The sequence below is a fragment of the Leptinotarsa decemlineata genome, unplaced genomic scaffold, assembly GCF_025532065.1.
Source record: "Leptinotarsa decemlineata unplaced genomic scaffold, Ldec_3_MD MMD2_tig00026282_RagTag_RagTag, whole genome shotgun sequence".
In the NCBI taxonomy this organism is placed as follows: Eukaryota; Metazoa; Arthropoda; class Insecta; order Coleoptera; family Chrysomelidae; genus Leptinotarsa; species Leptinotarsa decemlineata.
Genome location: NW_027412668.1, coordinates 20,746,563 through 20,763,864, shown reverse-complemented (window position 1 = coordinate 20,763,864; position 17,302 = coordinate 20,746,563). Strand labels below are relative to the sequence as shown.

The 17,302-nt window shown below is 34.5% G+C and overlaps 1 protein-coding gene across 4 annotated transcripts in view; it reads left to right on the top strand.

The window, feature by feature from the left end:
* LOC111505493 (centrosomal protein dilatory) overlaps positions 1-17,302 on the top strand; it is a 52,753-nt gene that overhangs the window by 18,070 nt on the left and 17,381 nt on the right. For all 4 annotated transcript variants that reach the window (XM_074180018.1, XM_074180015.1, XM_074180016.1 and 1 more), the window contains 8 exons: positions 966-1,187; positions 1,262-2,326; positions 8,824-9,112; positions 9,166-9,291; positions 9,354-9,795; positions 11,929-12,146; positions 15,336-15,507; positions 16,663-16,907. In XM_074180018.1, the coding sequence (XP_074036119.1) occupies positions 1,001-1,187; positions 1,262-2,326; positions 8,824-9,112; positions 9,166-9,291; positions 9,354-9,795; positions 11,929-12,146; positions 15,336-15,507; positions 16,663-16,907 (2,744 nt within the window). In that variant the 5' untranslated portion in view covers positions 966-1,000. The remainder of the gene's footprint in view (positions 1-965; positions 1,188-1,261; positions 2,327-8,823; positions 9,113-9,165; positions 9,292-9,353; positions 9,796-11,928; positions 12,147-15,335; positions 15,508-16,662; positions 16,908-17,302) is intronic.

Below are 17,302 nucleotides of genomic sequence, written 5' to 3'. Positions count from 1 at the left end.
AGAGAACTTGTTATAACTAGTGCAATCATCTTCATGTCAAATCAGCATTGGAGTGGACAAAAACAATTCAATTTTAGTATAGCATCATATTCTGATTCACATCTGAACGCATTATCTATAGAAGACTCACGAAGACAAAGTCGAAGAAGACAAAGTCAAGGACTTAACAAAGTCAAGTCAGGTCTAGTGTGGACCTATGGTTAATTTCGAAGTATCAATATAATCAGCCAGGTTGAGTTAATATGGTACAAGTAATTTTAATTTATTGTTCCATTGTTGGTGACATCAATTTGCCAACATTTTGTATATTTCTGTTGAACAAGTCGAATCCCGAGAATAACATTCAGTGTCATGATAAGTGTAGTAGTTTGAACTGCCATTGCCTGAGCAAGAAGATTGCTTAGGCAATTAAAAAAAACAGGAAGACTGACATCACATCTTCTGCATTTTTCTTGAACCCCCAGTCGAAAACATTTTTGTTATTCGTACGTTCTATTCAAAAATACATTAGAATTCAATGTCCATCATTTATGAATATTGTTACGTTTTTTCCCGTGGGTTGACCAATAATTGACTATGGTAAACAATGATCGAACTTCATTTTACTTTAAATACAACAAACCCTTATACTTCAACTATGATTCGAATGTCTATCGCCTCACTAGATTACTTCGCGTACGGCATTGTAACTTTCACTTGACTGTATCGATATGCTCGTGGTTAGAGTTTATATATCGTAATCGAATGCGCTAGAAAATTTCGCCAGAGTTCTATCGAAATCGGTAGCATAATTCCCGCTACATCTAGAACGGCAGCGAACATCGTACATGTGCGCGCTCTCGGCTACGTCACGACTGGTTTATGGCTACCAATGATGGCCGGCGTTATTTCCTTTAGGGCATGATTTTTAACAATATTATCATCTACAGATTTCATTTTCCATATGCCAATTCCTTAAATTTCAGATGAAACATTGCCATCTTCGGACGTTTTGAAGGATATGTTACAGGAACCAATAAAATCGTGGAGGAACAACAAACACCCGATTACTCCAGATTTGAGCGAGAATACAGACTATGCTATCCGCAGCTTGCAGAGTAAAGACAACAGTTGCGAGGAACACAGTTCTTTCTCTTCAGAAGACAATGAACAGAAGAGAATAGAACAAATAAAAGTTGAAACAAATGGTGAGAATTCTGATATATTCTTCTTCTGACTTTACTTCAGTTCATTTATACATTAAAGAAAATTTGGGTTTCAGAAAATGTGACGATAGGAAATTACGAAACATCAGATTTACTTCCAGGAATTACTTCCAAACCGCCCCTTCCAAAGAAACTGGAAAAACCAGAATCATCTTCAGTACAGTTCACAAAATCCGCTAAAGACGATAAAGGCATGGACGCCATTAGTGCATATCTTGCTTTGAAGTATCAATCTATCTCTGAAAAGAATTTTCAACCATCAAATAGGAACGACAAAGTTGATGAAAATTACTTTGAGAAACACACATCAGTAGAAAACATGTGTGATGTCGGAGACAACATGGATACGGAAAAGTTTCTTGAAAATGAAAATAAAGTAGGCCCTATCACAAACTTCTTGTCTAGTCAAAGCAAAAATGAAATGTCTTCCGATATGGAAATAACCTCAATACCTACCGACCTACATGATAAGGAATATCTTTCTGAAAATTGGGCAGAAGAAACAATCAGTCGCAAAGAAATGCAAACTGATAAATATTTTCAAGAACTGAAAAAAGAACATGGGCTCATGGATAAGAACTTGACTGACAATAGCAAAATTGTTAAAAAGACCATTCTACCATGGGATGACGAAGGAAATATACCAAATGTCTCTGAAATTGACTTGGATTTATTATTCGATGAGAATGAGAAAACAGACTTCAAGAGTTCCTTTGACAATAAAGAAAATGTTAACAGAAATTCCGTCAAAAATAAACAAATTCAGCACAAATCAACTATCATGCAGAAACCCCAGAGCACTGTCAAAGCAAAACCTAATTTTCAAGCAAAATCTATAAAGGACAAACCGAAATATACTGAAACTGATTCACAGAAATTTCAAGAAATCGATTCCTGGATGACGAAATGTAACAAAACTCTCACAAATAGTAGCTCTAAGAAGGCGAGTTATTTAGACATATTGAGCAACGTAGAAGAAATCGAGAAATCGGTGTCAGTAGATGAATCCGTTGTGAAAAGTAATATGCCCCAGCACGATGAAGACAAGAAGAATCTTGAAGGAAGTTTTGACGATATTGTTTCAATTTTGGAAGCATTAGAAGAGGAAGATAAAAAATCACGTGAGTACATGAATTATTCCAAAACAAGCACTGTTTCAAAACACCAGAACTGGAGAATATCATTTCTATAATTTTATATGTAATATTGAAACTGTATTTTTTTACATATAACAATTCATCAGGATATCCAAACGGATATACAAAAAATCCATAGGTGTATGCATGTACGTTCACGCGCATGTAATGTAAATTTCAGTAAAAAACATTCAAATTAAATAATATAGTGAGTGAAAGATACATGGAAACACGTGAAAATACTACTAAAATCCATATAAGAAGGTTCTCAATTTTGATTTGAGATATCTATACCAGGTGCTGACTGTCTAGTTTCCTTATCATTCATAATTTTCGGTTCGAGAGATGAATATATTTTCTGATGAAGGGCATGCGATATTGGTGCTATGTGCTATTCTCAGAGAATGTTGGATAGTCATGAATCAACTGAAACACAATTCGTGAATATAAATTTCAGTAGTTATGAGGGGTTTCAGTTCTTGGGTATACCTCCGCATGAATATTCATTCGATTTCAGCAATTATTCATTTCATTGACTTATACAAAATGAAAATCTTTTTCAAAGAGAATTTTAAACCCAAGTTGAGAATCTCATATAGCAATTTGTTGCATAATACAGATTCACTAATATTTTCCATTGCATATTTCGTCAAGAATCTTAACGTGTAAAATAGTTTTTCGTAGAATTTGTTAATAAGTGGTGCCAAACTGAGTGTGTGATAAACTGTGACCAATATCTCAGTTGCTTAATGAATGATATCACTCCTAAACTCTTCCGGAATTATTTTCACAATAAACTTTCTTTTTTCAAGCGTCAATGACGATTTCAAAAAAATTTCAATCAAAATCAATTTACAATATTCCTTGCTCTGATTGCCGTACCAAATACACACATCGGAAAAGTCTAGGGATATTTTTATAACATACTAAATATCATAAAAATAAATGCATGAGGTCGTTTAATTTCGATTAAATTGGTACACTCGACCACCCTGTAGGTTTCTATTGGTTGAACAAAGCATGCAAAAACGGTAACTAATCTTTTATCAAGTTTTTTACAAACTGTAGGTTTTCGGCTAAAATGAATAATCTGAAAGTGTCGAGTTTGTACATTCTATGCAGTTCTTGCTCAGCAATTAAACTAGAAATATTGTGCTTTAACATGGAACGCCATCACTTACCATTGGCTGAGATGAATAGAGCTGTAGGGCTCCTTCAAGGTGGCATGCGACAAAATGATGTAGCTCTTCGTTTGGGAGTCTCCTAAAGTGTTATCAGACGATTGTGGCGGCGTTTCCGTGAAACTGGCAGTCCAGCCGAACAACATCCAGGGCGAGGACGCGCTACAACTGCAGTTCAAGACCGATTTTTGGTCTTAACCGCAAGAAGACAACCGACAATCACAGCACCTGAGTTGGTTAACGTGTTGCAGCAGACGCACCAGGTAACCATTGGTCGTGATACTGTCAGAAATTGACTGCATGAAGCAGATCTCCACAACAGAAGGCCACTTAGATGTCCACCCTTGTCGAGAGGCAATCGCGGTAGAAGATTAGAGTGGTGTCAAGAACATCAAAACTGGGATGCAAATGATTGGGCCACAGTTTTGTTTACAGACGAATCCAGATTTGGATTTCATCCAGATTCTCGTCGAGTAAGACTGTGGAGACGACCTGGAAATAATGAACGTTTGAGACACGTCCAGGAAGTCCACACATACAGAGGTGGTACAGTAATGCTATGGGGCGGAATCATGATCGGCGGCAGAACCGATCTCGTTTTTCCAAATCGCTCCCTCACAGCTCGACAGTACCTCGACACCATTCTTCTACCTATCGTCCGTCCGTTTGCTGGTGCTGTTGGTGAAAACTTCCACCTAATGCACGATAATGCTCGTCCACATGTCGCGCGTCTAGTGACTAACTGGCTCGCCAACGAAGGAGTTGATGTATTGCCATGGCCAGCACAATCACCTGACCTGAATCCCATCGAGCATGTGTGGGACATGCTTCAACGAAGAATTACTCCGCATATGGGGAACATTCACACAACGTTTCAATTGAGAGAGCTTTTAATCGCTGAATGGGCAAATGTACCTCAACAAGACATTGACAATCTCATTTTGTCGATGCACGATAGATGTAGGGCCGTAATAAACCAGCGTGGAGGCCATACTTTGTACTGATTCCAATTTTTTTTGTATTATGATTTTTTTTCGGGGTGCTTATATGCGCACTCAGTATTTTTGACCATTTAATAAATTTTGTTGTAAGTTACATTCGTTTAATAATCACCCGTCAACTTTTTTTCCCTAAAGCGATCTAAAAAAAAATTATTGCCATTTTTAAAAATATTCCTAGACTTTTCCGATGTGTGTATATAGATCAAACAGCCAGACTTTTTAAAGACCGTATTTCCTCACATTAAAGTGATTGCGGGCTTCACCCTGAGAGGTTTGCACTCAGGGAACATGTCCACAGGGAGGGTCATGCAATTGATTCTGATTCTGTCAAAATTTCAGCTAAGAAAAGAATGTTTCGAAGAGACTATTCTTAGAAATTGCTCATCTCACAGTGGCAAAATTGACTAAATAAAAAAACAGACGTCAATCATTTAAGTGAATTTTATTCATATTCACTTCTAATAGATAAAAATTGGGATATTCTAGAAGATAACTCGTTTGATGTTACCTAATCAATATAACATTTTGTCTTATATTGAATTCCATAATAATACTTAGAAATTTTAAGTTGCATAAATCATTCCTTCAAGGCACCTGAAACTTTTGTTTGACTAAATTTGGCTTCAGCAGCTTGAGCCAAGTGATATTTGAAGCTTTATAACTTCTATTTATTATAAGCGAGCGCTTTCGATAGCTGGCTGTGCTATCATCTTCTAGGCTCTACTGAAATTGAACGTTTCATCCTCTTGTTTATTCTTTTATGCGGTTAGAACGTCTTAGGGCAGGTACTGCAGGTACTGTAGGTAAATTTGCCTGCATTTGGGTTACATCAGGTAATATCCTTTGTGGTGGATTTTCTCTAGGTTTACTGTTTCCGGGAATGTGTATGGTTTTTTGTAGTATATTGAATGTTAGGTCTTGTTGTGTTTGATTTGTATTTGTTCCTCGATAAGTGAATTATGACGTTAATTTTATGGATGTTTAAGTTTTCCCAGATGTCCATACGGTTTCCTTCATTGACTTGTTTCATGAGTTAATGTTCTCTGGTGGGGGAAAGTTATGATTGTTTTGTATGGCGTATGTTGCGAGGTTTGATTTATAAATTATTCAGTTTATGTATGCATTTTTATGCTCGTCGTATCTTTGGATCAGTTTTTTCTTGGTTTGGCCGATATAGAATTTGTTTGAAGTTTTTTGGTTTGGTGATCTACGTATGTGAATGCAGTCCATCGTTGTGTTGTTTCATCTGTTGGAGTAGTTTGATCCTTGTCTGTATTTTTTGTTTGATTTTACTTTCTAATGTATCTATTGTCTTTTGGGTGTATCCGTTCTCGTTCGCTATTTGGTGTATGGTTTTCCTTTCCTTGTTCCGGGCTTTAAGGCTGAATGGTATCCTTAAAGTTTTGTACATGAATGCGTTATAGGCAGCCATTTTGTTTGATTGTAGGTAGTTTGAACTTGCGGGTATGATGGAGCTTGTTTCTGTAGGTGTATATCGCCATTTGAAATTGTGTTTTGTTGTTATACCCAGAAATATTCAGTTTTCTGTTATCTCTCACAGATAGGTGGAAAATGTCAAATATATTATTGTTGTACAAAATATTCAATAATCGTGTCGTCGTCAGAAGTTGATAACAAAAATTTTATTGAATACACCTTGCAGGGACTTGCGAAACTATGAATATCTCTGTTACCACATTGAGAAAAACCAATTCAAGTAAAAACTCTCCTTCATGCAAAATTGTCAGATCGTTATTGTAATGATATTGAAAAACCTTCCATAGATTTGAAAATTATGTGAAATCTATATTTATCTTTGATTAGTTATCAGTTCTTCGTATATTGTTTATTTAATTTTTCTCATATCCGTTACTGGTGTAATGCAGTTGATGTTTATACAGGGTGTTTCAAATTCGATCCTCACCATTAAGATCTCGGAAACTATGAGAGATACGAAGATGGTTGAATTGGGGCAAAGTTGTGCATTTACCTGACTAATAATATGCCGTTGAGAAAAATCTAAAATTACGAGTATATACGGAGATATCTGGCTTTAATATTTGGAGGATTCGAATATAAATTGCACTTCCACATTGTGACACTTTTTCTCTGCTACATAATGGTGTTTTCAGATTTGCTATCCGACGTTTCGTCTTACGTTCACCATCATCAACTTTGTTTTTCTTATGGGCGCTATATTGGATTCTTTCTGTTTTGAATAGAACCAGATTTTACCTTTTTGATGATGTATCTCATAAGTTATCATTCTTTTTCGAAAAATTGTAGATATTGGAAAAAATCATTTCTTATCATAATAGGCTTTGACTTAGATGTTTTCAAATTTGACTTTCAAATTGTTACCCTCAACGACATTTTGTTATTGTACAAGTGATTGAATTTTTGGCGAAAAATGGCTTTCACGAATGAAGAAAAAAGAGATATGATACAAATTTATTACAAATACGATCGAAACAGTGTTAGGATATCGTAAATGTATTTAAACTTGTATCCCGAAAGAAGACATCGAATTATGTTCAAGTTATTGGATCAAAATCTCATCGAGTTTGGTTAGTTTGAAAAGCCAATGAAATGAAAGAATACGGAGACAGAATCAACAAACAAAATTTGATAAATAAGGTTTGTATGAGATAAATCAGACATTGTGTCCTTTGAACAAATAACAATAATTAACTATAATTTAAAGACAAAAGGAAATCACAGCAAATGCTCAAAATGCTAGTTTTGTTCATGATAACACAACTGTACCCTTCTTCGAATATTATTCACTGCACGATTTATTTCTCTCCTCCTCAATCTTCCGAACTCTCTAACAATGCTGTGCTGAAGGTCTTCAATATTTTGATATTTCCTCTGATCATAAACTCTATTTTTTAAGTGTACCCCATAAGAATGTATCCATAACACTTAAGTCTGGAGACCATGCTGGCCACTTTACCAGCCCATTATTCCCTATCCATTTATCACCAAATCTTTCAGTCAAGTAATGAGATACTCGTTTGGTATTGTGCGATGGAGTACCGTCACGTTGAAACCAGATATTGTTGTAGGTAGATCATCCAAATAGTCTTTGAAAATCAACATTAAAAACTGGTGATAGGTTTCTCCATTCAGAATTCTGTCAAATGAAATTCCGTCTAACTGACCTCATACATATACCTCATTTATCAAATTTTCTTCAGTTTCCTGGTCTATTCTGTCTCCGTATTTTTTCTTCGGCTTTTCAAATGAACCAAACTCAGTGATATTTTGATTCAATAATTTGAACATAGTTTGATGTGGTTTTCGTCTTTCGGGATATAAGTTTAAATACATTTCCGATGTCCTACACTGTTTCTATCGTATTTGTGATGAATTTGTATCATCTTTTTTTTCTCCATTCGTGAAAGCCATTTTTCGACAAAAATTCAATGACTTGTACAATAATAAAATGTCATTAAGTGTAACAAATTGAAAGTCAAATTCAGAAACATCAAAGCTTATGATAAGAATAAACGTTTTTCAATATCTTCAATTTTCCGAAAAAACATGATAACTTATGATGCATCATTGAAAAGGTAAAATATGGTTCTATTCAAAACAGAAGGAATCCGATGTAGCGCTAATAAGAAAAAATGAAGTATATGATGGAAGACGAAACTTCGAAAAGCAAATCTGAAAACACCATTATGTAGCAAAGAAAAAGTCGTAATGTGGAAGTGCAATTTATTTTCGAATCCTTTGAAGAACAAAGCAGGAAGAAAATAAAAACCATTTGCGGAAATTTCTGTTTTTTCCGGATACCTCCGAATATACTAGGAATTTCCGAACTTTTTCAACGGCATATTGTTAGACAGGTATATGCGCAACTTTGCACTAATTCAACCATCTTCGTATCTCTCATAGTTTCCGAGATCCTGATGGTGAGGATCAAATTTTAAACACCCTGTATATTGTTTAGTCACTATCTTCCATATGCAAAATAAAAATATTTTCTGGTTTTATTCTGTTCGTATCCCTAGCCGTCGATAAATATTATAAATAAATAAATTATGGTATACTTTTTGTAATTGTGAACGAATATTATGAATACGTCAAGTTATTGACTGATTGGACTGTTCAATGGTTTATATCACACTCTAACTTTTCAGTTAGCCTTTGTTACACTTGAGCTGATTCTTTGTTAATCTATATTCATTTATTCGTGAAAGGATAGAAACACAAGAACTCAAGGAACATCAACTTTTTTCTGGAAAATAATGTTTTTCAAAGAATATGTGCTAGTGAAAATTTTTGTTTTCAGATATGACAATAGCCACGGTTAAGAAAATGGTCAATCTAAGTCTGAACAACAAGGTATACGAGAATGTTGATGACAATTGTTCCTTCAAACGAGATAAAATTCATTCATTGAAGATCACCAACAACCCAAAGAACTGCATAGAAAACCATACGTTCGTTGATAGAGCGAACACCAAAGACATTCCTTCGAAACCAAATAGTGGAAGAAACGTGACATTTTCTGAAATTAACGATCAACATAGGTGTTTTCACACCAACAGTAAGAAAAACGAAACAAAGTCTGAATATAAGTAAATAGTTAATAATAATTCATGATAATTATTACACTTTCGTAATGTTTCAGAGATCTCCTTTCATTCTTGGATGAAGTCGATAGGAACTGTTCTAAATCTTTGGAATCTGCAAAACAAAATGCCAAAATAGTATCTGAAATGGTCCAGTCATCTATCAAACTGGATACAATCCCAAAGTGAGTTAACAATATTTTGTTTTCTGTGTAAATACTGACACGTTATTTTTCGAAACATATAGATCAGAAGACTTACTTGCTCTCAGTAAAGAAGAACTTGTTCAGCAAGTCATCGACTCGAGCCTACGAATAAAAGAAAAAACATCATGCGTTTCCTTACTTCAAGACGAACTCTCTAGCCTCAGAGATCAGGTGATGAAACAGAATAAACAAACCGAAGAAATAGTGAAGCAAAAATTAACTCAGCAGAAAGAAGAGTATGAAGAAGTGATTAAACGTCATCAAAAGTTTATCGATCAATTGATTGCAGACAAAAAAGTCCTGAATCAGCAATGCGAAGGTTTGATTCAAGAAATGAGAATTCTGGAAGACAGATATAACAGCAATACGAAAGCTCTGGAGCATAAACATCAAGTGGAAATCAAGAAGTTGAAAGAAATGCAAATCGCTGGTGAGAAAATGAGGAGGGAGAGATGGATCGACAATAAAACACAAAAAATAAAGGTTTTCAACAATTTTTTTCTTATCTACGTTGTATATTTATAATTTCATTTACATTCAACTTCGGGAACTTTTTTTGTTATATGTTAGGAATTGTTGTTTTCATTTTATTATTCTGTATTTAGCGTCGAAGTTGTGAACTTTGGTTTTTTTGGAAATGATTGATTATTGGTAAAAAATAACAGTTGTGTCTTTATACTGTATCGATTGTTAATGAAGAATCAAAAATATCGAAAAGAAAATTATGGATCATTCGTATACCAATCGAGAGATACAAGCCATCTGAAGCATTTGATTTCTGTGATGAATCATGCATCACAGAGAAATTGGTTACACGCTATTATGCCTCTTTTAGGCTGTTAGTTGGGTACATTTCCAATTCCATTCTGCACTAATACATCAAAATGATTGACATCGTGAAAGTAGTGAGTTGATTCAACAGTTAGTAATCTGAGCGATTCTCTTCTTCACAGATTTCTTCTCGAGTAACGAGTAAGAAAGTGTGATTGGGGTTACTTAAAGTCAGGGCTGCATTACTTCGATATGCTAACACTTCAAGACACGAACTCTGATTCATCAGAAGCCTACAAATGACTTCACTCTCTCGTGGATTAATCCAAATCAATAATGGAGTTTTCTGACTTTGTTATTCTTTTTCCCTGTTTTGTATTTTTACAAAAGAGAAAACATGGTAAAGTAGTTCGGACAGCTGTTCGTCGGCGGCATATGGGAGTGGATTGATTACTGTTATTCTGTTAAATAAAATAAGTATACAATAAGGGCGCCACTGTCTTTTTTATAAGGTCTTTTTTGGAAAAGATCAGAAACCTAAGGTAGAAAGTAGATACAACAGCTGAAATGGAAAAAAACATACCCAATTTCATATTATTTAATGAGATAAATATTAATTCGTACGTATTATGCAATTAAAACAAAGCATACGATCATATATATTGAACCTTCCTAAGCGTACTTGACGGATAATTTGCTGTATATATAAATATATAGGAAAAAGTGTGTACCCAGGGTAAAATTCATGAATTTTTCCTATTGGAGAATAAAATGTTTTTGTGAAGTTATGTTACCTCAAAAGGGCTTGAATATTGATGAATATAACAAATTCATATAGATAATTATGAATGGTTTGTTCGAATGATTAAATATAAACAGTTAAATATTGAATTTAAGAACTTTAATATTGAATCAAAACTATAATACTCGAAGAACTCTATCTATAACTGAGTTGATGAGGTTTTCAAGCAATAAGAAAGGAGAAGTGGTTGTAGTTTTTCTTTTCGTCTTGTCACTCGCTAGGAATTGGTAAATCTGGACTATAGTAGAAAATACCTCTGTTCGAGTCAAAGAGGACATCAAAATGGATAAATGGAGCCGAATCAGTGAAAAGGAACAGTCTTGTGGCCCTGATTAACGTTCCCAAATCCTTCGGGATAATATAAACACAATGGAGTAGTGGACTAATCTCTGGTACCAAGAGGGTTCTCTTCTTCAAATGAATCGACAACTAGATTCTCCGAAAGTCAATATTTTTATTATCAAACACAAAAGGGTGCTGCCATTATGCATCACATAACATGGATTCGCTTCTAATTAAAAGGGATCGGTACTCCCTATCTGAATTCAGTTTGTCGACAGCTTGTCGTTCTCAGAAATAATTCTGTCAAATTTGTGGGATTTTCATAGAGTTCACACACTAGAGACTATCGAAACTAAACGAAGTCTAACAGTTTATTAGAAGAAAAGAGAGATGGAATGCGAAAAGGCAAATTTGTCAACACAATATCATTTGCGTGTGTGTAAAGGTGCTCCTTGACAATTTACCAATATACAGCTTTCAAAATAAACGTTGAACGAGTCAGCTCAAGATTATTCCAATAACATTTATGATTATTTACATGGGCGTGGACACTGTACATGTGTACATGGGAGGTAGGTTGATACGTTTTTATCAGATTGGGTGGTTTAGGAAAACTAGTTGGTGAAAATATTACTACCTTTTGCAATTCCTAAACAGGAGCAATATACAGGGTGGAACATTGATCACCTTGAAACAAAAATATACGGAATGAGTGAGAACGAAAACGTTACAACTTCATCAAACTACGTTGATGGTTTCAGGAACTTACTGTTAAAAGTATCGAACCCGAAATTCAAAGTATGGAAAAACGGCAACAACAGGAACTAGCTGACATGAGAGCCATACACAAGAAAGAAATAGAAGATTTAGAGCTGAAAGCCGCAAGAAGAATGCAACAGCAGTGTGAAGCACTTCGTGCTCAACTGGTAGAAGAAAGAGAGAAGGCCTTAGCTCATGAAAGAGAACTGATGAGACAAAGGTGAGTCTCAAATTGTACTGTTTTAAGGGGAGAGTCACAGTCTGCAGGTTATTATCAGTTTGAAATAAAAATATCCTCTCTGAATTCAATTCATAACTGAAAATTCAACTCTTTTTTCTTTATGAAGGATTGAGGAACATTCACAATAAAATGACGAGACAATTTTTCATACCAAACTCTCAAGACAATTATACGTAGCTTCACAACCCCATTTCCATTTCATTATTGGTATCCATTTTACCTCGTTATGAACCTTCTTGTACGGCTTCATGAACACTTGATATTTATTTTCAATTTTTGATTGATCTCTTCGTGTAATTTTTCATTGCTTTTTTTTGATCTTATCCTTTTGATTCTTGAAATTTCATCACATATTTATTCAAACCGTTTTTCTTTAGTTTCACTTTGAGACTGATGAGGTTTCCAAACTATCACATAATATAGAAATAGGGGAGCCCAAGCGGGGATTTCGGGATTTACTAAAGCGCGGCAGATTAATAAACAGGGGGATACCTTGTACGCGGTTAAGTACCTCCACCAAATATGAGCCCTATATATAGGGCCGCCTGTGAGGGATAAAGGATCAGATTAGTAAAAAAAATTGATCATTAGAAATTCTCGAGCGCGTCAGATTGAGGTAGGGTGAGTTAATTACCTGCTAAAAAGTATATATTCCAGTAATCTAACAATTTGAGAGTGACGTAAAGAAAGGGGAGGGCAGCGAAGTTGTAAAAAAATAATGTCATTTCGACATTCTCGAGCGTAGCAAATTTTTTTTATTTTGAAGGAAATAATTCATGATAACGAAAAATATATAATCTGACGATTTCCGTAAGCCGAAGTAACAAAAATTCGTCGATAAAGTTCAATGCGTGCAGCTGTTTGACATCTATATTTCCCTCTCCGAGTTTCTATTTCTCTATTCACTTTTTCTCTATCTATTACTCTCTCACTCCGTCCCCACTCTGAATTCTGTTGCCATGACACCATTACAGCTGATCACAGAGACTCGTTCGTGATGAAGATGAAGATGATGATTGATTAATCAATTAATTGATGGATGCAGCCGTTACTACGTGGTGGGAAATCATAATGAAGAACGGAGAAATTAAACTTTCCATGTTTTTTTACCACCTTTATTTGTAACTAACGTTACAGCAGTTTCGTCCTATAAGGACATTTCCATACTTATACAATATATAAGGACATTTTCAAACTTATACAATATTTAAGTTTGAAAATATCCTTATAGGACGAAACTGCAGTAACGTCAGTTGCAAATAAAAGTGGTATATAAAAATAAAATAAAAATATATATAGTATTTGTCAGATTAAGCGAATCTCTCTTGATAATCGTCAGATTATGAGACAGCATATATATATATAAATATTATATATATATATATATATATATATATATATATATATATATATATATATATATATATATATATATATATATATATATTAATCTGACGCGCTTGAGTATTTCAAAAAATTTTTCTTGCACATTATAATAATGGCTGCGAGTTTGCGTCAGATCGAAATCGTCAGATTATTGAATGAGAATTTTTTTTCTGTTGCACTTAAACCTCCTTAGAAAATCTGACGCGCTCGATTGAATTTTTTTTCTTTTCACTTTTAACCTTTACGTACAACCATCCACATTATGCAAACGATCAGATTAACATACCATCATTATTAAAAATACGTAGGACATTGATACTATCAATATCTGACGCGCTCGAATATGTCCATGCAACAATATTTTTTACATATTTGAAAATCTATAGCCGCTTCCCCCACCGATTAAAAGGTATATATTATATAACATTTTTTTCTTCCTATCATCTAAGCTTTGCAACCTAATATGTCCCAATGACGCTCGAGTAAATCCCCATTTTGCATCGTGGGCTCCCCTGCTATAAGTACTTATATCTGACAATAAACCCTTATGGGTTGCGGAGAAGGGACGAATAGACCCACTCACTTTAGACCCTATATCTGATTTGTTTTTAAATTCTTCATACAAGGAAATGTCAATATAATCAAATGATCATGAGATGCATTTCACAGTTTAATAATAATGCCGACTTCGGTAGATGTTTTTTTTTCATAATTTGGCATTTGTTGATTCATTGCGTTTATGATCTATGTTGTGAATTATCATTTAATTTTTTATGTAATGGTGCAATTAGAAGTGAATCAATTGGTATATTCATACATAACAAACAATTGAACACCTCATCGTTTGTCTGATGGGTGAGTAAAAAATATAACGGAAACATAAATAAATAAACATACAGTGTCTGTTCAAAAATGAGGTGAATTTTGATTTGATCAAAAAATATTTCTATTTCATTCCCTTCAAAGTAGTCCCCCTCAGATATAATACACTTGTGTAAGCGTTTATTCAATCATCGAAGCAGTTCTTATATGCACTTTTTGGTGTGTCCTTAAGCTTTGTCAGCCATCCAACTTTTATCTCGTCAATCGTCGCAAAACGTCTTTTAATGGGTTTCTTCAATCTTGGAAACAGAAAAGAGTCGCAGGGGGGCAAATCTGGTGAATACGGTGGCTGAACATGATTACGGTGTCGTTTTTGTCCGAAAAATTGCAAAAGAACAATGAATAATGAGCAGGTGCATTATCCTGATGTCATACCTCGAATTGTTTTTTACAATACCGGACGTTATCTTTGTATTGCTTTTCGCAAGCGGCGCGTAACTTCAAAGATAATACTCCTTATTGACCATATGAACATGTGGCAAGAACTCGTGGTGAACTGAGCCACGGTAATTGAAGAAAACAGGAGGAAATTTCATATGCTAGAAGATAAAGCAGGTGACGTTCACGCTGATTGATGATCATTTGAAAAACATAACTTATCTTCTCTCAAAAAAAATGTTGATTGTTTCTCTTCATGAGAGAAGTATCACTTTCTCAAACTAAGGCTAGAAAGAAGACTTGGAGTATCAAAGTATTGAATAATAAACGTCTCCCTTCTTCAGATACGAACATGTTTGTGAGTATCCAAAAAATATAATGAAATCCCTTTTTTATTGCCTCCACGAGCGACAACCCTCAGAAGTCGAAATTCTTTCGAACTGATTAACGGAGTCTCATCTTCAAACGTGCGACTCCTAGTAGAATATTAACAATATTTCATTTTCAACTGTGTCTATTTAGATACGAAAAAATGGTGGAATCTGAAGAAAAAGGGTATCAGGAACAAAGAAGGCGATTGATGGCAGACCATGCGAACAGAATCAAAGAATGCGAAGAACGCGAAGCTGCTGCCGTGATAGAAAAGGAAAAAGCCATAAAGCAAGCGCAAGAAGAATTCGAAGATAGGATACAGGTAAGCACACAGAGTGAACTATCGAAAACATATAACAAGACATAATTAACGTATTCAAAAAACACTCCATTGTGAGATTTTCACCAAACTATTTTTAAAAAAAAGCAACACTTGTTTCGCCACACAATGCCTTCTTCGGGCGTGTCTTCACTAACTATATTCTACATATTAAATGCTTGATATTCCTACTTTTACAATTTGTACCTACATTTCAAGTAGGTGCCTGATTTTTACCTGAGTTAGTGATGAATTGAATTACCAGAGCTTATGTTCAAGTTTCCACATTTGAAAAAATATTTAGTAACGGATAGTTATACAATTCCAATTGATCATTCAGTAAATTACCCGAATTCCTGAATCTATTGATTTCCAAACATTCTTGAAGATTGAGTTTCAAACTCTTCTCTTCGTCGTATTCATGACTGAACTCATGTCCTTCTGCTAAAAGGTGGTTTGCAAATGTGGAATTGGTCTTTCTATTCACAAAACTACTTTCATGATCTTTAATTCATTGGAAAAATGTTCTCCCTGTTTGGCAAATATACAGTTTCAGACAAGAACCATATACTCCTGATCTATTCGATACCGAAGTTTTGTCTTTATTGTTTTTAATAAATTTACTTGGACTATTATTTGTTCTGTAAGTTACGTTTACGCATTTTTGGGTAGACCTAGTCGATGGATTGCTTTTGTAGTTTGAAAATTGGTTGAAAGGTTGAAAATTGAGAAACCTCCTCGGGCACACAACTCAAGTCCTTCAGATTATTTTATTAGGGACGCATAAAAAACGGATTATATTGCACTCCACCTGACTCACTGCAAAACCTATAAGGAATCATAAAATTATGTCACGAAGTGATACTGCAAATGTTCATTCATGAATACGATTCATTTCTGAATTGTACCATTTTAATTTTTGAAATTCTCGCAAAACTTATTGCTGACATTTCAAAACTCCATACTTTCTGAAAACGAGTTCGAATAGGGATTGAGAAGTCCTTTTGAATAAGATGTATCTCAACTCTTCCTTTTTTGAACAAAATTAGGGGCTGACAGCACCGCTTGGAGAACTTCGCAATGGTTTTTGGGTCAAAGATTGCCTTCCTCGCGAGCTGTTGATTATTTCTAACAAATTTTGAGTTGATTTTTTTCTAGGTTATACTTCGCAGACATTCGAATGAATTACGACTTCTCAAAGAATCATCTCAACTTGAATATGAAACATGGCAAAACAATTTCAAGAAACAACAGGCTTTACTTCTAGAGGAGAAAGAAGGGGCTATCAGAGAACAGTGCAGAAAAGAACGGGATAGAGAAATAGAGGCCGTTATTGAGAGACTCGAAAGCGAGGCCAACGATAACAAGTTGCAGTTGGAACAATCAACAGAAAATAGAATCAGGTAATTGTTTTGGATCATCAGCTCATTCAATAAGTCAAGGTGTGAAAAAGAAGGGTCGTATTTAACGCAAAACAAGAAAACGTTCAATTTATTGGGACAAGTTAATAAAATCAAATTCAGTTGATTTTCCATACATTTCAACACATTCTGTTATATGAAAATTGTTTTATTTGAACTTCAATGTTGATTTTTATTATCACTAATGACTCTGTGAGTTCGTCTTTTACGCGAAACAAGAAAACGGTAAATTTTTAGAGACAAGGTAATTAAATTTAATCCTGTTGATTTTTTATACATTACAAAACACACTGTTATGTGGAAATTATTGTATTATGAACTTCAATGAAGATATTCAATGTCACTAATGAGTTTGATCACCAAAAAATACAACTCTT